The 21,564-nt window shown below is 40.0% G+C and overlaps 2 protein-coding genes across 3 annotated transcripts; both read left to right on the plus strand.

The window, feature by feature from the left end:
- napba (N-ethylmaleimide-sensitive factor attachment protein, beta a) lies at nucleotides 1-9,243 on the plus strand. 2 transcript variants are annotated; one of them, XM_037783321.1, is made up of 10 exons: nucleotides 1-242; nucleotides 3,388-3,467; nucleotides 4,043-4,159; nucleotides 5,380-5,426; nucleotides 6,197-6,274; nucleotides 6,386-6,441; nucleotides 6,991-7,075; nucleotides 7,642-7,746; nucleotides 8,043-8,111; nucleotides 8,204-9,243. In XM_037783321.1, the coding sequence occupies exons 1-10, from the start codon at nucleotides 145-147 to the stop codon at nucleotides 8,354-8,356; spliced, it is 888 nt and encodes a 295-aa protein (XP_037639249.1). In that variant the 5' UTR covers nucleotides 1-144; the 3' UTR covers nucleotides 8,357-9,243. The 2 variants fall into 2 exon arrangements, with proteins under 2 accessions (XP_037639249.1, XP_037639250.1); XM_037783322.1 differs by lacking the exons at nucleotides 1-242; nucleotides 3,388-3,467; nucleotides 5,380-5,426 and having other exon boundaries at nucleotides 4,052-4,159.
- Nucleotides 9,244-11,225: 1,982 nt separating this feature from the next.
- cdc5l (CDC5 cell division cycle 5-like (S. pombe)) lies at nucleotides 11,226-21,454 on the plus strand. Its single transcript, XM_037782583.1, has 19 exons — nucleotides 11,226-11,437; nucleotides 12,548-12,651; nucleotides 13,030-13,191; nucleotides 13,383-13,510; nucleotides 13,811-13,910; nucleotides 14,012-14,138; nucleotides 14,250-14,341; nucleotides 14,611-14,755; nucleotides 14,858-15,049; nucleotides 15,621-15,769; nucleotides 15,859-16,030; nucleotides 16,206-16,370; nucleotides 16,844-16,924; nucleotides 17,360-17,611; nucleotides 19,147-19,254; nucleotides 19,381-19,470; nucleotides 19,561-19,692; nucleotides 20,055-20,135; nucleotides 21,025-21,454. The coding sequence occupies exons 1-19, from the start codon at nucleotides 11,393-11,395 to the stop codon at nucleotides 21,136-21,138; spliced, it is 2,439 nt and encodes an 812-aa protein (XP_037638511.1). The 5' UTR covers nucleotides 11,226-11,392; the 3' UTR covers nucleotides 21,139-21,454.
- Nucleotides 21,455-21,564: the final 110 nt, after the last annotated feature.

Below are 21,564 nucleotides of genomic sequence, written 5' to 3' on the forward strand. Positions count from 1 at the left end.
CCGTAGAAGAAGAGCTGCAGCCTCTCAGCATCAGCACCAGCATCCTCCTCTCCATCCTCCTCTTCTCTCTCTCTGCTCCTCCTCTCCTCTCCGTCCACTGCGGAACATCGGCCCGTTCTCCTCCTCCTCATCCTCCGGCTCAACATGGACAACACCGGCAAAGAGAAGGAGGCCATGCAGCTGATGGCTGAGGCCGACAAGAAGGTCAAGGCGTCCGGATCCTTCCTCGGAGGGATGTTCGGGTAAAAGGATGAAAGGATGCTCTCGTTCTCTCTCTGTTTACCTCTCTGTCTCTGTCTCTCTGATTCCTGCAGGCCTCTCAGAGCCTGTTAGTGCTTTCTGCTCTCCGTGATGGAGGATCCTTATAATAATCTTATTATAGCTCCACTGCGCCTCTATGGTGCTCCATTATGAGGCCTCTATTTTATATATATTAATATTATATCTCTATAGGAGCTGCTCACAGTGACATTAAGATTTATCCACGGATTATCATGCAGCATCTTTTATTCTGCAGCTGCATGCCAAAAGATGTGAGCTGTCATCGCAGATAATGTGGCCTGGCTGCGTGTCGTGAACAGAGATGTGATGTGATGTAGATGTAGAGGTGGCTCATCGATGATGATGCTGCTGCTGCAGGACGTGAGCGGGTTGGCACGCAGCGTGAGGCCGAGGAAGAGGTGCAGGAAGGCGGGGAGAGCAGAGCAGGCAGGACGGTGTGATGGTGGTGGTGATGATGATGATGATGCGGGGGTTGGTTTTATTATCGTGTGTGAGAGGATGGGAGGAGGATGGAGTGGGCTGGTGGCCTTCATGTGTGGAAGGGAGAAGGATGTTTACATGTAGATATGATGTAACCTCACATAGATAGATAGATTGACTAGCTGACTAAGGCTATTGATTAACTGATTGATTGATTGTGGTCCCTTCTAGAGTGCTCCAGGTAGAACCAGCATCTTTACCTCATCATTATGTTGAGTAGTTTCAACCTTATATTTTATACATTTACAGTATGTTCTCAGTGTTACATGTAGGGGAATTGTAGACACATGTAGACATGCCATAGTTTGTCAATGTGGAGCCAATTCTAGATATACTCTGTATAGAGTAGTACTATAGTACTGTATCATTATCATATAAGTATATTATTTATTTATTTATTAGGTAAAAAAGTAACTATAACTGTAGTGGAGTAAAAAAAAAAAGTACAATAGTTCCATCTGAGATAGATAGATAGATAGATAGGCTGATTGATCAATTGATTGGCTAACTAAGGCTATTGATTAATTGATTGATTGATTGATTGATTGATTGTGGTCCCTTTTAGAGAGATAGATTATTGAATTGAGAGAGTGCTCCAGGTAGAACCCGCATCTTTACCTCATCATTATGTTGAGTAGTTATAGTAAAACCTTATCTTTTATACATTTACAGTATGTTTTCAATGTTGCTTGTAGGAATTGTAGATACACGCAGATAGATTATATTATTCTGTTTTTATGAATACATCTAAGAGCATTTTAATGTCATAGTTCGTCAATCAATGTGGAGCCAATTCCAGTATACTATACTGTATACTGGGTATAGATTAATAGTAGTACTGCATCATTATCATATAAGTATTATTTATTTATTTATTTATTTTTCAGATTTGGAGTAAAAAAAGTACAATATTTCCATCTGAAATGTAATTAAATAAATCTAATAGATAATAATACTTAGCTGCAGCTCTAATTAAATTAATTCATCCATAAAATTACAGAAATTACAGCGATCCATTCTTATAGACCAACTCTGATTACAGAAAACTTCAATAACCACAAGAAAACATAAAATAAGACCATAAATATAAACTCAGACAACATAAAATCACCGAAATTACAGCGCTCCTTTCTTATAGACCAACTCTGATTACAGAAAACCAAGCTATAAATAAGCACAAGAAAATAAAACCATAGATATAAACTCAGACAACATTAAAATCTTCAAGCCAGTTTATTCTGCTACCTGAGTAACCAGGAGCAGAAAATGCTGATTTACTGTCGCGTTCAAACATTTATCAAGATCTGGAAGCTTTTCAAACTCAAATTAGTTCAATTTAAATCTAGTTGTTGCATCATGTCCCATGCTGTTGGTCACCTTAACCACCATTTTCCAAATCTGTGACCACATTTTGCATCTTCATGATATAAAATTAATATTATAGATAAATAACGATGGTAATATCCTCAGCAAATGGGTCACATCTATTTCGCCCACGTGGGAACCAGCAGCATGTTTCTTTAATGAGCCTCAGCCCCGAGTTAAGAGACTCAGACACTCAGTTGGGGTCATTCAGTGGTTTTGGCAGATTGTGACGATCCGCTATAGAAAATGTGACATTTATTCTATAAAATATGTTTATAAAAATGTCCTTCTTAAGAAGATCAATGCATTGGAAAGTCAGTCAATCAGGCAGCGTTTCAACCTGATTTACTGGTCCAGGTGTGAATCTTTCGGTATCTCACGATTCAATTCAATTTGATTCTCTATTTAGTACACAGTGGTGCTAAACTCAGGATCTTCTTCAATCCGCTGTGCGTTAATATAGGCAGTGTGACAAATTAAATGATGGCATAAAAGCAGGGTGAAGTGAGTATACAGTTATGGAGTTTTTTATATCAATAAAGCTGTCTGAATCCGAATATCTATGTTCAGAATTTTTTTTTTTTGAAGTTGTGAATCAATTCAAGAAGACCATTTTTCCCTATCCCTAAGTATTGGCATAATGTTTTAATATAGTTGTCGTTGCATGTATTTCTCTGCAGCAGGTGAAAGTTTCCTCTGTGAGATGCTGACTGTCGCACTTTTACCTGAAGTAGCAAGCAAGTTCTTGTAAACAACAAAATGGAGGAAATCAGCTTCCTTCAGCAACATCTAGAGCTGCACACAGAGGCGTAAACTTTATTCATTCAATAACGACTCTACGTCACATTTAACAGATGATTATATTATTGCAGATGAAAATACACACTTATAATTACCAAATCACAATTTGCAACCACGCTGCTCTCGATATCATTTTGAATTTGGGATGCATTATTCACCTTAACGTTGCAAACTGTCCCCCTCTGGCTTTGTCCTCTGATATAAAAGAGTAGAGCAGCATTCATGGTCGTCCAGCTGAGTGACATCACTGTGGAGGTCAGCTGAGGATGAGTTTCACCCTGCAGCTGAAACTCTCTAAAATCTCACATTCTCCCTCCTATGAAGCATAAACCTGATGTTTCTTTTTAATGCAGGTTGAACAGAAATAAAACTCAAACACAGTGAGACAGTGAGTCGGGCAGATAGAGTCAGAAAAATGTAATTAATTTTGCCTTTTGTGTGTGTTTATGTGTTTTATAGGGGAAACCATAAGGTGGAGGACGCCTGTGAAATGTACGCCAGAGCAGCCAACATGTTCAAGATGGCAAAGAACTGGAGTGGTAGGTGACACACACACACACACACACACACACATGTCACATGTCACACACTGTATACTAAACAGAAAAAAAACACATAAATCTTTGCTCATATAAACAAACTCCCACTCACACACATTCATTCATCCAGAATTTAACAGGATATAAATGATTCAACAGCCTGCAGAGAGTGATATTACCTCATACAGCAATAAGAGCTTTAAACATTTACAAACAGGAAAGATTCAGGACTAATAAGTGTGACGTTCATAGCTGCAGAAACCAGTGTCTGTGTGTCTGTGTGTGTCTGTGTGTGTGTGTGTGTCTGTGTGTGTGTGTGTGTGTGTGTGTGTGTGTGTGTAGATCAGGACAGATGTGCCAATAATAGCTCCTGCTGTTCAGATGTGTGTCGACAGACTGAATCGTGAACACAGTCACGTAGTTCAGCGAGACTAATAATTAGAAAACGAGGCTGTTTGGTACAACTACTGACTGTGTGTGTGTGTGTGCGTGTGTGTGTGTGTGTGTGCATGTGTGTGTGTGTGTGTGTGTGTGTGTGTGTGTGCGCGCGCGTGCGTGTGCGTGTGTGTGTCTAGCTGCGGGGAATGCATTCTGTCAGGCCGCTCGGCTCCACATGCAGCTGCAGAACAAACTGGACTCCGCCACCAGCTTCGTCGACGCCGGCAACGCCTACAAGAAGGCCGACCCACAAGGTGAGGTCTGACACACACACACACACACACACACACACAATTCAACAATTTATCCATGTCTGCATGGAGATACAAGGACACAAATATTAAAGGTGCCGTAGAATACATTCACAAAATCACAGACCAGTGACATCCAGTAGGTCTTCACAATAGAAAACATAATAGGCCTACTCAGTTGTCAGTTCAGGCGCAGAACGTACGTGCTGACTGGCCGTCGGCTGTCGTCTTTGCGGTGTGTTCAAGTGCAACTTGTCGGCCAAGACAAAGGCGACGTGAGGCGACGCAACCGTCAGCATTCATCGCCGCTAGTTCTCTGAGTCAGCTTGGTGTGTCTTGGCCTTTACGACCAACATGTGAGTGTCCTCAGCTGCCAAATATGAAAACAAGTAGTCTGCAGCACCTTTAACCAGCTCTGAGATGGTATTTAGGAATGGTTGGTATTTAATGACCTTGGTCATAAAGGCTTCTTCTAGAGTCAAAGGTGCAGACCACCTCTAAAACAAACTCTTTATTGACCACTACAACATCTGGTGTATTGGAAGACAGATGTGAGAAAGTGCTTAGGTTACTATTGCAGAAATAAAACATGGAAGGTTTGACACAGAAATGCTTGTACAAACGCTCACACATGTACGAACGCTCACCCAGTTGTTTCAATGATCTGGTATCTAATCTAAGATATAATCTCATGGATTGTTATCTTTCTTCCCAAATAGCACCATCAGTACGTGACGTAATGATTTTCATCACTTTTGTTATGTAAGAAGAGAAACATCAGGCATTAATATTTGTCTGAAAGCATATTAATGATTTAGGATTTCACATCTTAGTATATTTTGATGCTTATACTTTATTGCTTTTATTTTAAAACATTTTGAATGCAGGATTTATACTTGCGTCAGAGTATTTCTCCACCGTGGTATCACTCCTGTTACTTGAAAAGGGAAGCCTCTGTATCACAGTCGGAGTCGGGACCCGGAGGTGGTATTGTTGGAAGATTAAATTGGGTCCCCGGGTTGCTCGAGGAAAATTGATATCTGGGTTATGCTGCAGCAGCAGCCTCTCAGTGACGAGCTTAATAAAATACTACAGGTTAGGAGTCACAGGGGGGGGGGACTGTTTTAATTTGACTAAGCAGACTCAGAAGGCTTCAGCAGACTCGTCTCAGTTTCCTTTTATTTATAACATCCCTCCTTTCTCTCTAATCTGTCTCCCTCCAGAGGCCATAAACTGTCTAAATCAGGCCATTGACATCTACACTGACATGGTAAGCTCTGCCTCAGCCATCGACAATCACTCTTATCCATCCGCCTTTTATTTTTTTTATTTTTTTTATTTATTTATTTTTATTTATTTTATTTATTTTATTTATTTTATTTATTTTATTTATTTATTTTATTTTGTTTTATTTATTAATTTATTTTATTTTGTTTTGTTTTATTTATTTTGTTTTAACAATAATAATAATAATAATAATATTGTTTTATATGTATCATTTTTAAAAAAAAATTAAATTGAGGTTTGTTTTAAATTGTCTCTTTAAAATAATTTCCAATGCAAATCTTTAAATTACTATAATTATTATTATTATTATCATTGTTATTATTATTATTATTATTATTATTATTATTATTATTGTTGTTGTTGTTGTTTTATATGTATCTTTATTACATTTCTAAAATTAAGGTTTTGTTTTACATTATGCAATTTCTTGTTAATAGTTTCCAATGCAGATTTTTAAATTATTATTTATAATTATTATTATTATTCATTTTATTTTTAAATTAAGTAATTGTTTGTTAATAATTTCCAATGCACACCTTTAAAATATTATTATTATAATTATTATTCATCTTATTTCTATTTTTATTTTATATATTCTTTATTAATTATATTTTTTTAATCAAGGTTTTGTTTTAAATTATGTAATTTTTTTGTAAATAACTTCCAATGCATATCTTTGAAATCAATGAAATTTGATCACTTTCATCTTTGAATAGTACCCTGTATGTATTTATGTGTGTGTGTTGGTTACAGGGTCGGTTTACCATCGCAGCCAAACATCACATCACTATAGCAGAGATTTATGAGGCTGAGCTGGTCGATATTGAGAAGGTATGTGAGGGGGGGTGAATAAATATTTTCAGTTTCCCTTACTCAGTCTTTTATATTTTTGTTGAATATAAATGATGATCTTCTGTGCTGACTTGTGTGTTTTGTTTTCAGGCCATCGCCCACTATGAGCAGGCAGCAGACTACTACAAGGGAGAAGAATCTAACAGGTAAATGTGCTGAACGATTAGTCGATTAATCAATCAGTCTGTCAACAATCTATTCATTGTTTAAGTCTATTTTTAAGCAAAACATTTGAACATTTTCTGCTCTTCCTCCTCTTATATTACAGCGATGTGAATATCTTTGGGTTTTGGACTGTTGGTCAGACAGAAAAAAGATATTTGAAGATGTATATGTTACAATATATAATCATGCATGTATATAAATATATATTTCGTCACTACGGAGCTGAGTTGTTTGACAATGACAGTGCATATTGTTGACTGTGGTGCAGTGAGTCCCATTAAAAGCTGCAGCTCTGTAACAATAAGACAAGGTGGTCAGTGAACGACTCCCATAGATTCATTACAGCGAAGCCCGATGATCTTTACAGAAGAGTAGCACGTCATCCATCATCTAAATGAGACTAATCTACAAAAGCTCGGCCTGGAAAATATTCCTGTATTATACTTCCAGGCGGTGAGAATGATGGTGGAAACAATAGTGACGCACATATGAGCCGTTAACTCGTTAGTTTCTTTGTTTGTGTGTTTCAGCTCCGCCAACAAATGTCTCCTGAAGGTCGGACACTACAGCGCTCAGCTGGAGCAGTACCAGAAAGCTATTGAAATCTATGAACAGGTAACAGCTGAGTGCACGCCGTTTGTAAAGTAATCGCTTGTTTTAGTATATATACTATATATAAACAGGATCAGGGCACAGTGAAGAACTGAACAGTTCTGAAAAGCTATATCCCAGAGCCTTCCCTCTCTGCTAAACAGCCTCGTCCTGCATTAGAAAAGTTAAAACAACAGGAAATAATCTGCTCAAAATTCATCTAAGTCACTTGTTTTAAACAAGATTCCTGCAGTTATTGCGTTCCCTACTTGGGTTAATTATACTGTTTATTAGTTGTTATTGTTACACAGTGAATATAATATGAAATATCCATCAAATATTTGGTATATAATGGTTTGGTTAATATGTGTAATGTGTGGTTGTGATGTGCTTTAGTACTACTACGGAGGCAGCTATATGATAAGACGCTATGTCATGTGGGCAGCATTTGAATCCAAGACTAACTTCCCTATGGGTATAAAGTATATCGTATCGTATTGTACATGTGAAAGCTCATAAGAGATATTTTTATCATCTTATCTGATCACATGCTGTCATTCAGTGTGTTTCTGCATGTGTGTGTGTTTCAGGTTGCTATGAGCACCATGGACAACCCTCTGCTGAAGTACAACGCTAAAGAGTATTTCTTCAAGGCTTCGCTGTGTCATTTCATAGTGGACGAGCTGAACGCCAAGGTAACACACCTGTGTGCACACCGGGGAGATTGGATCTTTCAGACCCCATTCAGAGGTGGTCTGGGCCACATTGTTTTAGCATAGTGAATGTGTCCTGGGTCACATTAAGGACATCTACTCAGCTGACACGTGTGTTACTCACCGAAGTGATCCACAACAGCTTATGATGGAACAGTGTTGTTTCCCCTATATTCATTCTGAAGCAGCGTTGTGAAAATGTCAGACAGACACTTACACACTTGTGTGTGTGTGTGTGTGTGTGTGTGTGTGTGCGTGTGTGTGTGTGTGTGTTGCAGCTCGCCATAGAAAAGTACGAGGAGATGTTTCCAGCCTTCTCAGACTCCAGAGAGCTCAAACTCTTAAAGGTAAGTTTATTTTTTTTCTCCATCTCTCTCTCACCATTTTTATTCTTTTATAAAAGCAGCTCAAGCTTAAATAAAATGTTGTGTTTCCACAGAAACTCCTTGATTCCCACGAGGAGCAGAACAGCGAGGCGTTCACGGAGGCCGTTAAGGAGTACGACTCGGTGTCTCGTCTGGACCAGTGGTTGACCACGATGCTGCTCCGCATCAAAAAGACCATCGCGGGAGACGCTGGGGACCTGAAATAGACCAGTTTAGAGATGGGGGAGACAAGGGGGGAGGGGGTGGGAAAGAGAGAAGAAAGATATAGCGTACAAAAATGAAAGGAAGAGAGTGTAAAGGTGTGTTTTGGTGGAAGAAAGGTTAAAAAGAAGGATAGTCAGAGAGATGAAAGGGGGAGGGAGGGACTGAGGGAGTTTACAGTTGTACATATCAGTCTGCATGTGACCCCCAACTAGCTAAGCTTCACCTTTAATCCACCTTTAGACGACCCCGTGTCCCCGGTCCTACAGTATTTTTCCCGTAACATTGAACAGAATTGTACTTAAAAGAGAAATATATAAAAGGTGAGTGTGTGTGAGAGAAAGAGAGAGTGTGTGTGTGTGTGTGTGAGTGTGTGTGTGAGTGTGTGTTCGCTGCAGTAAGGTCAATTATACACTAATTGATGGGAAAGTGTGAAGCTCATACCAGATTTAAGGATTATATGTTATTAAAAAGGGAAAATGTTATTTATGAGATATTTACTGTCAATACTGAAAATATTATTTATGTTTATTATGGTACTCAGTGTTACGATTTGTCTTAATATTTTAGGTATTAGCCCCTCTCCTCCTCCTCATCTGTTCTTCCTCCTCCGTCTCCCCTCGTCCTCTCCTCAGCCCTGATATCACCCGTTGTGATTGGTTGGTTCTTTGTGTTCTGGCCAGCGATTGGTCGGTGCAGTTAGCCACCCGTGCTTACCCCGCCCCCTGTCACTGCCTCGTTTGTGCATGTCTGTTGTCATGTTGATGTAAGTGTTCTCCGTGTCGTGCTAACGTGTGAACAACATACATGTAGCCTGGTATCATTTGTGTGAAAATCAGTAAATATGTACCTCAGATACCGAGTTTAAATAAAAACATCATCGCTCCAGATATATCTGACTGCTTTTTGGTGTATTTTCAGGCGTTTAGTATGAATATAAGTAGGCGGTTGGGCCTTGCTTGAGGTCACAAGGTCACATCATGACAGTAGCACTGAATGCAGTTAGTTTAATGCAACAACTAGCAGGCCATTATGTCATGCAGCAGCAGTGACTGTTCCCAAAGTACAACATCAGTCTGGGCAAAATCAATGCTTGATTTTAGTAATATTTAAAGCTTGTTTTAAATCTTAAAATGAGTTATTCCCTGTACTTTTTCTATATCATTAAGGGGGGGTTTGGGTTATATAGATGAGGAGTTTGGAGCTACTCTAGTACCTTTAACCTCCTCACTAAGAAACTGTAGGCAAAGAGGCTGAAAGCAACTCTGAACTGTAAAATCATGGTAATAAAATCATGTGATTGCTGAGGTATGGAGTCTTGAATTGAAATTAAATCCTGCAGAATCAGCACTCCATTTCCCAGCCTTGGTCTAAATATTCTGTGTAAACTGCCGTTTTTTTATACTGCATATGTCTATGCAAATGTATTATTTGCAAGTGCAAGTAAATCTTACAAGAGGGTACTATTGTATTTAAGAAAATGAGGCTGACTCATAATAATAGAGATGACCTAATGAACATTATTGTTTATAACAGTTTACTTTTTTCATTTTTTTCATTTTTTATATTTTTTAATTTAAGTTAATTTAGTTTATTTTGTTTTTGTTTTGTTTTATTTTATTTTATTATTACAGTTTATTTTTTCTGTTTTTAATTTTTTAATTTAATTTAATTTTTGTTTTGTTTTATTTTATTTATTTTATTTTTCCTGCGACACTAGTGGCCAATCTAATGCTCCTCACTCCATCCATCTTCAACCGCTTATCCGGGATCGGGTCGCGGGGGCAACAGCTCCAGCAGGGGACACCAAACTTCCCTTTCCCGGGTCACATTGACCAGCTCTGACTGGGGGATCCCGAGGCGTTCCCAGGCCAGAGTAGAGATATAATCTCTCCACCTAGTCCTGGGTCTTCCCCGTGGTCTCCTCCCAGCTGGTCGTGCCTGGAACACATCCCAAGGGAGGCGCCCAGGAGGCATCCGTGCTAGATGCCCGAACCACCTCAACTGGCTCCTTTCGACGCAAAGGAGCAAGGACTCTACTCCGAGTCCCTCACGGATGACTGAGCTTCTTACCCTATCTCTAAGGGAGACGCCAGCCACCCTCCTGAGGAAACCCATTTCGGCCGCTTGCACCCGCGACCTCGTTCTTTCGGTCATGACCCAAGTCATGACTGCTTACCTTATGCTCATTTCTTGCAACTGTGACACCCCTAGATGACTTGTATGTACTAAACATTGTCACTGATAAGTGCAAGGAACGTTGTTTTGCTCCCTTTTGTAGCCATTCCACTTTGGGTTGATGTTTTCCTTTTCTACCATTGGCAATGCAATGCGACGTAGCAGCTTGAATGACATTTTAATAACTGTGTGGCAGACGAGAACAGATGTATGACTGTACAACTGATTTTAGGCTGAGTCATAATAATAAAGGTGCCCTAATGAGCGTTATTGTTTATTACAGTTATTACTTTTTGAATTAAATTAAATTTTGTTTTGTTTTATTTTTGTTTGTTTAGTTTTATTTTATTTTATTTTATTTTTGTATTATTTTATTTTATTTTATTTTATTTTATTTTATTTTATTTTATTTTATTTTATTTTTGTATTATTATTATTTTATTTTATTTTATTTTATTTTATTTTATTTTATTTTATTTTATTTTATTTTATTTTATTTTATCTTATTTTATTTTATTTTATTTTATTTTATTTTATTTTATTTTATTTTATTTTATTTTATTTTATTTTATTTTATTTTTCCTGTGACTCTAGTGGCCATTCTACTGCTCCACACTCTAGTCCCCAGCAGGTGGCGGTACTGCGCCTCTAAGCCCCAATATCGGCCAAACCCCCTGAAACCAACGAGGAAGAGCGAGTCTGCGACCCAGTTTCCGGTGTGCAGCGCGTCGCTAGCTGCCGCTGAACATCCTCAGATTCAGACTGAGAGTTCAACTGAACTTTAACTCCGCTTTCCTCCAGAACGGGTTGAGAATCAGCTCTAACTGTTCCCCTGACGGAGGAGACACAAACCAGCCGCCAACATGCCGAGAATCATGATTAAAGGAGGCGTGTGGCGCAACACGGAGGTAACTGCTGTTTACTAGCATGCTGCTAGCGGCTAGCTGGTTAGCATCATGCTGGTTAGCATGAAGCTAGCTGCTTACAGTTGATCTGTATTGATGCAAACTGTGTAGAAAGAGCTCATCTAACCTCACTGTGTGTGTGAAGTTGTTTAACTTGTACCATATGTAGTTTGCAGAGATGGCTACGCAGTTAGAAAACATGACTGCAGCCTGCAAGACTGCTAATGTTAGCAAGGGAGCTAACCTTAAGCTAACTAGCATAGGAGAGCAGTTAGGATGTCAAGACTCAAGATTCAAGATTCAAGACTCAAGACTCAAGCCCTTTATTGTCATTGTGTAGTACAACGAGATTAGATTGTGACAGTCCCATAGGTGCTAAAAAATATAATGCAATAAAAAAGAGAGATAGTGCAATATAGATATACAAAAATATATATAAAATATAATACAATACAAGATATATATTGATGAGAAGACAGTTTTGCCAGATTATTGCACAAAGTGTCAGTCAGATAATTATATAATTAATGCACAGCATCATATAATTATTCATGCATGTTATTGCACATATTCGTAGCAGTAGGTTTACAGTATTTACATTTCAAAAGTGACCAACGTGTTATTGCACATTTACATTGCACATGTTCAACTCAGACAGAGGAGACATCAGAGTTCAGAGGGTTCATGACAGTTGGGAAAAAGCTGTTTTTAAGTCTGTTTGTGCAGATTGATCTGTCTGTCAACAATAGGGACGTCTTATAGAAGGGTAGAGAATGAGCAAAGCAAACTACACAATACTTATCAATAGTAGCTTAAATAAGTGGGAGATGTTTTACTGCACATATATACATGTGTGAGGTGGATATAGTACATGTAGTGCAAAATTAAATACAAAGTATACAGTAAAGTTGTACTGCAGTTATGCATCAGATCATGTAAAGAGGATGAATGATGTTTGAGTCCAGGGTTGAATAAAGGTTAAAAAAGTAGTCGTATTCTCTAAGTGGGAAGCGTCACATCAGTGTTGATCATTCGTGTTTTATAAAAGATCTGATATAATGACAAGATAATACTTATTAATTTGCCACTTTCCTCATTTGCCCATTTATTCAGGATGAGATCCTCAAGGCAGCGGTGATGAAATATGGGAAGAACCAGTGGTCTCGTATCGCTTCCCTGCTTCACCGCAAGTCTGCCAAACAGTGTAAAGCCAGATGGTGAGTCTTGATGCAAAGACATGTGATGGCAATGCATTCATTCAGTTTTCAAGGTGATAGCAGGACTTGTAGAAGTAGATATATTATCTATTAACAGTCCTACACTTGGGAACACAACACCACATTAATGGAATGAATTACAAAGCATTGTGAAACTCCCACTGGATGAATTTAAACTGTTGATTTTGGACATTTTCAGATATTTCTGCCATTGCTTCCGATGTTTTTTGTTGTTGTAATTGGCTATATGGTGTGTGTTGCCTCTGTACTTCTGTCCTTTGCTGTTCTGAAGTCTCTCCTGTAAAAGAGAACTCATATCCCAATTAGATTTCCTGTTTAAATAACCGTTCCTTACCTTGGTTTTGTGTCTGTCTGCAGGTACGAGTGGTTGGACCCCAGCATCAAGAAAACAGAATGGTCCAGAGAAGAGGAGGAGAAGCTGCTCCATTTGGCCAAGCTGATGCCCACTCAATGGAGGACCATTGCTCCCATCATAGGACGCACTGCTGCCCAGTGCCTGGAGCACTATGAATACTTGCTGTATGATTTCATATTATTTAAAACGCATTTATACACTACATAGGCTTCACATTTATAATTATGTTGTAGAAGAAAGGCTCTCTCAGCCCTTGACTTTGATTGTAGGATAATTTGCAATACAATGTCTGAAGCACTTTGATTATATTAGATGCTGTTGATTCACAAATTATGTGTATTTGTGTGTGTTTTAGAGACAAGGCAGCGCAAAGAGACAATGAGGAAGAAGTGGGCGACGACCCCAGGAAGTTAAAACCAGGAGAGATCGACCCTAATCCTGAAACTAAACCTGCCAGACCCGACCCTGTGGACATGGACGAAGGTATGTTAACACTTCTGTTTAAACTTCTTCCGATCCAAGGGACAGACTGCACCCTGGTCCTTCAGAATATCTACTTATGGTCTCACAGTTGTCTTAGATTTCTTGTAGTGATTGTTAAAGCTTTCATTTACTCTACAAAAAGAATTTAGTATCCAGCTAATCATGCTGCTGTCATCCTCTGGAAGGTTGTATCAGTTCAAATAAATCAATGTTTGTTGCAGGAGACAGCAGTTTAAACTTATCATACTGTATGTGTTCTAACAAAATAAATGAATTGTCTGTCCGTCTCACTATCTGTAGATGAGCTGGAGATGCTGTCAGAGGCCAGGGCTCGACTGGCCAACACCCAGGGCAAGAAAGCCAAGAGGAAGGCCAGAGAGAAACAGCTGGAAGAAGCCAGGTTAGATACACACAGTATTTACAAATACTGGGTTTGTTATTTCTTTATTCAAACATTATTCTCTGAAATGTAGTTATTAATTTCAACTCTTTCTGCTGCAGACGGTTGGCTGCTCTGCAGAAGCGCAGAGAGCTGAGAGCGGCAGGAATCGATGTTCAGAAGAAGAGGAAGAAGAAGAGAGGAGTAGACTACAATGCTGAAATCCCCTTCGAAAAGAAACCTGCATCGGTAACCACAATCAGCTGTTTTCCTCTATTTTCAATTAAACCCACAACACAGACACAGCTTTATATATGAATAATAATAATGGATTAATTGATTCTTTTTGTTCACTTTAAGGGTTTCTATGACACCAGCATGGAGCAGTACAACGCTCAGGAGCCAAACTTCAAACGACTCAGACAGCAGCACTTGGATGGAGAGCTACGCAAGTCAGTAACATTACACGCCACGTTTTATACACGCAGTTTGGATAACACAGGATCACACACGATGCTTACACTCATACAAAAGTACAGTAAATACAGAACATTAAATGACATGGTCACGTTTAGGGCTGTACAGAATGTCTTTTATTTACATTCAAAGCTTCTATTCGAATGAAGCTTCAAATGTCTGTCGTCATATTTTGGGAAAAATTAAAACGTTTTAAAAATTTCATAAATAATAATAAAAAAACATTGTGTGTGTTTGTTGGCAGTGAGCAGGAGGAACGCGAGAGAAAGAAAGATAAACAGAAGATCAAGAAAAAGAAAGAGAGCGATCTCCCATCTGCCATCCTGCAGACCAGCGGCGTGGCCGAGTTCACCAAGAAACGCTCCAAACTGGTTTTACCTACACCACAGGTAACCTCTAACACCTGTACTCTTTGTAACTTATCTCTCACCGGTGTAGTTGGTTCTAAAGCTGTAAATGCTGTAACTATTTATATTTAATTTAATTCATAGATCAGTGATGCTGAGCTGGAGGAAGTCGTCAAATTGGGTGTCGCCAGTGAGGTCGCCCGTCAAGCTGCCGAGGAGAGCGAAAGCGGTAACTCGGCCTCCTCCGCCCTCCTGTCAGAGTACAGCGTCACCAGCGCCATGTCAACGGGGCAACGTACCCCACGCACCCCCGCTGTCCAGGACAGGATACTGCAGGTAACGGACACACACACACACACACTGAACATGAGGATACTTTAAACACACACACTGAATATATGAGCACTTATTTAAACTCGTAATGCTACACTGAAGATGAACACACACACTGAAGTCTGTAGATTCTCAGAGGACAGCATGGCTTTTTCTATATTGTTCCTCAAGCTCTCGGTGTCTTAATGTGGTATTTTAGAGGGTTTTTTTTATTGTTTTTATAAATTTTCCAGCAGTAAAAAAAATGGTTAAATTTAGCACCAAATCCATATGGAACTGCGCCACAACTCGGTTTCAGGGCTGTTTCACCACTAATGGAAATTAAAAGACATTTAAACTAAAAATAAATACATAAATAAATAATAGTTATGATAATAGATTATTCAATACATCTTAATCTCTAATCTTTTGTTTGTTTTCTGAACTGATCTATTGCACTTGTTTACACACAAATATCAACATGAGCTAAAATCATCCTCCATCATCATACACAGTTTACATAACCCTCTTTGGATATAAAGAAACTTTCTGTGTTGAATATTTACTACCTTTGTGTGTCTGTCTGTGTTTTCAGGAAGCCCAGAACCTGATGGCTCTGACCAACATTGACACCCCTCTAAAGGGAGGCCTCAACACGCCGCTGACCGAGAGCGACTTCAGCGGAGTGACACCTAAGGGACAGCAGATACAAACACCCAACACGGTTCTCACTACACCATTCAGGTAACAACACTGCCACCTCTGGACTGATACAACACTGTGCCTTAAGATGACAAACTGTAAATGTTAACATTCATGGTGATCTCTAACAGAACCCCCGGACAAGGTCAGGGACAGGAGGGCATGACCCCTCAACCTGGAGGAGCGTTGACCCCGCGTGGGGTCGTGACCCCAGGTTCGACCCCCGCCCGCACTCCCCTGAGAGACAAACTGAATATTAACAGCGAGGAGCAACTGGCTGACCCGGCATACGCTAAACATCTGGTAAAGACGCTCTTTAAAGACATCACTGTCACATTCTGGTTGTGCAGTTTGTGCAAAACAAAACTGAGACTAAAGAGTTTGATAATAATTCAAATAAGAAAATGTATTTAACTGCTGTCTCTCTCTCTCTCCCTCTCTCTCTCTCTCTCTCTCTCTCTCTCTCTCTCACGCACAGCAAAGAGAAAGCCTGCAGCAGCTGAGGCAGGGCCTGTTGTCACTTCCTGTTCCCAAGAACGACTTTGAGATTGTTCTTCCGGAGAACGCAGAGAAGGACCTGGAAGAAACGGAGGGGGAGACGGGATTCACAGAAGACTCTGCAGATGTAGAGAACCGCAAGCAGGTATGCACTCTCTCTCACACACACACACACACACACAGCACCGTAGAACTTTAGAGTTTTGGTTTGGTGATAACATGAGCATCTTTGTGAGTGTATAATCTCATCTAAATGACATAAACCCATGTGTGCATACGGTGTCCAAAATTAACTTTTTGACTTATCGGCCAAGGGAACTGGCACATTAAAAAATCCACCGGTCATGAGTTATCCTCAGACGGATAGCGCTGTTTGTTCTGCGTGTAGAGGGTGTGTGTGTTAGGTGCTGTCCCGGGCACTGAAACGCAGTGCAGGAGTCTTTTATTATTTTATGTGTTGGCATAGGCTACAGTATATTTATGTATTCATTTGTTTGTAGATCTACATATGAGCAAATTTGTTCTTATGGACTAACACAAATTTATTTGATTATTATATAGTCAGATATTTGTCCTCATCTCTCTGTGTGTGTGTGTGTGTGTGTGTGTGTGTGTCAGGCTGTACGGGATGCTGAAAGAGAGAAGGAGCTGAAGCTGCGACACACTTCTGTTCAGAGGAGTCTCCCCAGACCCACCGAGGTAACAAACACACTTTCTTACTGAAGATTTGATCAAGTTAACACCGCTGACCCTTTGACCACATCTAGCAGGACGGTGTGTGTTTCATCATCCGCAACCTTCAAATTCCTGGGCAGCAATACAAATTATTTGCATTTTGGAACTTGATTTAACTCCACAAAACGCTAAAGACATTAATCAGATGATCATTAAATAGACATTTTTTTAAGAACCCAGTCACACAGACCAATGATCTGACACCGCAAGTTAGTATGCGTCAACTGTAAAACAATCTGACTGTCAACTTTAGAACTTGAAGTCTGAGACTGACATTGTTGTATGATACCTCTGGTTTGTTTTTAGGCTTGTTGTTGTGTACGAATAACCCAGGAGAATGATGAACACGATGCTTTTATTTGTAATAGCATGGTGATATCAGCTCGTCTGTCTCTGCAGGTCAACGAGTCTGTCCTCCGTCCCTCCTCCATGGAGCCGTTGTTGGACCTCCAGCTGGCCGAGGAGCTGATCAAACAGGAAATGATCACCATGCTGCACTTCGACTGCCTGCACCACCCGTCGGCCAACTCAGCCAGTCAGCTGCAGCGCGGCAAAACCAGAGGCCCCACCTCTACGTCTAACAACGCCTCGCACATAGCGTACCTTGAAACGCATTCCTACAAGCCAATTAGCACGGAGGAGATGGAGCAGGTAACACACACACACACACACACACACAACACTGTTTTCACTTCAAAAGGTACTCAAACAATTGAATCAACTGATTGTTTCAGTACTAGTTTGGTCCGTAGACTGTGGCTGCGTCTGTAATCACATACCATGCATGACATACCCGATACGTGTACTATCGTTCAACTTACTTTTATGTGAATGAACAGTAGTGTGCATCTTTTCTGACACACTGAACTGTAATTACCACGTCAGCTACATAACGCTACAGTCACTTCCTGAGAGCCTCCTTGCCGTTTGGAGACGCGTAACCATGGTAACCCGTACAAACTTCATGTGACCAAACAATGATTTGTGAGAATCATAAAGTCTGAACTCGTTTAAAAACTGTATTTCGCCTATAGCAAAGTGGAATCTTATACTTACACTTAAATTGAAGCGTTATTGATGTTACAGAGCGGTCTGTCAACGTCTGTTATGAACGTTGTTGTTACTACCGCATTGGCTTGTGGGATACTTATGCCGCCGTAGTGTCTAGTGTTTGCATACTGTAATATTTCACCGGAAATAGTACGCAATACACGTACTGTTGGTTTCATACTAAGGTTACGGACATATTAAAAAGTCTCACATACTGTTTTAGCGTACTAAATAGCAGGTTAAAGTGGGATTTCGGATGCAACTTGTAAATAAATAAGAAGTGGATGTTGCCACCATGGCGTCTCCCGTTGGTTTGTGGACTACCGTTTTGAAGCCTTGAGTTCGGCATCTTTTGTTTTGGAGCTACAAGTGACCGTATTAGGACAAGGGGGTGGAGCTGGATAAGAGCGAGGCCCGCTGGTGCCTAGATAGCTTGGTTAGCATTGTGCAGCCGTAATTCATGTTAACTGTGATATTAATTGGGATGCTAATTGTGGCTAGCGAACAACAGGCTTAAAACAAAATGTGCTGACAGGAAAAAATGAACAACTGACTCCTTAAGGCCTTTACACACCGGAGGCCTGACGAATAATTGGCACTAAAATGCAAAATACTCACCTGTGAATATTATATGTCTAGGGCTAGTGAATCTGGTCTACACTGCCTTTGTTAAGGTTGAAAGGAGTAATAAAGTTTGACGTCCTGTTTCGGACTATGGCGCCTCCGTGTTGTTGTTTCATTAATATAGCCGCAACCCGTTCTGCACAACGTGATTGGTTGATGCCTTTCTTTGCGGTGCGAAAGCTCCGAAAAAATTGACTGCTACGTAATATTCACGTATTCACTCATGTCAAGAGCAAAATTCGAAAAAATATGTTGACATGTGAATTAATTGTACAAAAATAAACAATGCCAGTGTGTCTTTGAGTACAACCGAACACTGAACAACGCCGTGGTAGCGACCTGTCAATCACAAGGTAGCCCCGCCCCAAAGCATCCCCTGCTTTATGGTCTATGTGACTCTAAATGGGACATTTACAGTGATGGATGTCATTACAATCTGTATGCAGAAATTTGGTATATAAGAAGTGGTTATAAATCATGTTGTGCACCCGTGTTGGTGTGTTTTTTAACAGGCAAAGGCTCTACTGGCAGCAGAGATGGAGGTGGTGAAGGCAGGAATGGGCCACGGTGATCTGAGCATGGAGGCCTACACTCAGGTGTGGGAGGAATGCTACGGACAGGTAAGCGTCCCTCTGTCATCTGGCCCCTTAAAGAGAGGTTTGATATCATGTGAGGATGAAGGTAGCTGAAGGCAGCCTTTGGTCCATAACTGTTGTTTCACCTGCTCTGCCTCTCTCTTCCTGCAGGTTTTATATCTACCCGCTCAGAACCGGTACACCAGGGCCAACCTGGCATCAAAGAAAGACCGTATTGAAAGCCTGGAGAAAAAACTAGAAGTGAGAAAGCGCACACAGAACCTACAGATACATCTTAGTGAAATGCTTCGTTAGAGTTCTGATGTAAACCCTGTATCTGTCTCCCTCCAGGTGAACCGTGGCCACATGACCGCGGAGGCCCGGAGAGCCGCTAAACTGGAGAAGAAGCTCAAAATCCTACTGGGAGGGTTTCAGTCCAGAGCTCTGGGGCTCCTGAAGCAGCACGGTGAACTCTGGGAACAGGTAATGAACGTTACAGAGCTTTAAATCTGACAGGATATACACTTTAAAATGAATCCCACTTCAAAGAAAACACCCTTATTTATTCTCCCATTTTAGCGTATTGGAGTGATTAGCCATGTTTAATCTGAAGAGATTTATTGTAGTTTCTTTTCCTCCATTCCAGACATTAAAGGTGCCATTGATCACATTCATTAGCTGAAAGATGCATCTGTGAAATATTAAATATTGACCCAAAATTGACCTACTTGAGACTGTAGATTATAGTGGCGTCTAAAACACTGTGTAATTCTTGTAAATTATAATAACTGAGTTGTATGAATGGATTATTGTGATAATAATGTTATACTCATGTTGTCCACAAGGTGGAGCAGTCGGCCACAGAGCTCCAGACCTTCAATCAGCTGAAGAAAGTAGAGGATACTGCGATTCCCAGGAGAAAAGAGGTAATACACATATGATCACTGTGCATTCAATTGACCCAACATCCTTTAAAGGGCCGGTGTGTAACATTTAGGGGGGTCTATTAGCAGAAATGGAATAAAATATTCAGAATGTTTTCTTTAGTGTATAATCACCTGAAACTAAGAATAGTTGTGATTTCGTTACCTTAGAATGAGACGTTTATATCTACGTAGGGAGCAGGTCGTCTTCACAGAGTCCACCATGTTTCTACAGAAGCCCAGCTCAGTTGGTTATAATCTGCAGCCTCACCATTAGAGGCCTCTAAATCCTACAAACTGGACCTTTAACTCTGATCACATTAACCAAAAGGCTTATGTTGTAGTGCTGATAACTGAACTGTTTGTTGACTTATGATGGGCATTTTCCACATTTTGCTGACTTATTATAGACTGCACAATTGAATTAATAAGATGATTGTTAATTGTATCACTATAGTGTATAATATTCGGATAAAGATCTACAGCTTGTGAGGATTAAATGTGTGGAAGGCCGAGTACCAAATATCATCAGTAGATTCAAATGTGTCTATATACTTCTGTTGTATCTAAGGCTGCCCCCTCGACTAATCCATCGTTTTGGTTTTAGTTGAGTCTAGATCTTAGATATCTTTAATCCATTAGTCATTGTTTTATGCTTTTCAACTTGTGAGCAACTCAGTTTTACAGATCTGTTTATTAAATCAACTAATCTTGTGTTAGTCACGATGTCTTTGGTCGAGGAGAGCCCCTAGTTGTATCAGTGTATCTAACATTGGCTCCTGTAGGAAAACAGAAAGCTAATTATCTCTGTATTCAGACGATCTTTTTGCTATATACTTATGTCATAGCGTGACCGGCGACTGTCTGATATCTCTCTCTGTGTGTGTTTTAGGCCCTGCGGGAGGACGTGGAGAGGCAGATGGAGCGAGAGCGAGAGCTTCAGCAGAGATATGGAGAGCTGCTGATGGACAGGGAGGGACTGATCAACAGCGCTCAGAAATACTGAGGCAAACACACATTTAACAAACATTCATACACGCTACACACACTTAAATAGTCACCGTGAAGACATTGATATCAAGCTAACAGCTGCTCTTAGAAACAGACACCGATATAAACACAAACAAGTTCTCGCTCTTCCGCCCTCCGATTCGTTGTATTCAACAATTCCGTCATTATTTTCAATATTCGCGGCAAACTCCAGAGATAAGCCCCGCCTCCATGTGCTTATGTTGCTATGATGTCACACTGAGTTTTGAGCATGCTCAGTTGTCCCTTGTGTTTCTGTATTAGTGACCAATAAAGTTTCTTTTCAATGACAACGTGGCAGTAAGTCTTTTTTTTTTTTTAAGTTGAGGATTACATTTTACACAAATACTAATGTGATATATTTTAACAAAGCTAATTCTTTGTGAGCCATTCGGTTTCTCTG

Source organism: Sebastes umbrosus, chromosome 10 (assembly GCF_015220745.1).
Source record: "Sebastes umbrosus isolate fSebUmb1 chromosome 10, fSebUmb1.pri, whole genome shotgun sequence".
In the NCBI taxonomy this organism is placed as follows: Eukaryota; Metazoa; Chordata; class Actinopteri; order Perciformes; family Sebastidae; genus Sebastes; species Sebastes umbrosus.

Bases quoted from the DNA above. Each gene is read 5' to 3' on its own strand.
- napba (XM_037783321.1), top strand. From the start codon at position 145: ATGGACAACACCGGCAAAGAGAAGGAGGCCATGCAGCTGATGGCTGAG. The intron at 5,427-6,196 runs GTAAGCTCTGCC...TGTTGGTTACAG, and splicing joins TTGACATCTACACTGACATG to GGTCGGTTTACCATCGCAGC. The intron at 8,112-8,203 runs GTAAGTTTATTT...GTGTTTCCACAG, and splicing joins GAGAGCTCAAACTCTTAAAG to AAACTCCTTGATTCCCACGA.
- cdc5l (XM_037782583.1), top strand. From the start codon at position 11,393: ATGCCGAGAATCATGATTAAAGGAGGCGTGTGGCGCAACACGGAG. The intron at 19,471-19,560 runs GTGAGAAAGCGC...GTCTCCCTCCAG, and splicing joins GCCTGGAGAAAAAACTAGAA to GTGAACCGTGGCCACATGAC. The intron at 20,136-21,024 runs GTAATACACATA...TGTGTGTTTTAG, and splicing joins CGATTCCCAGGAGAAAAGAG to GCCCTGCGGGAGGACGTGGA.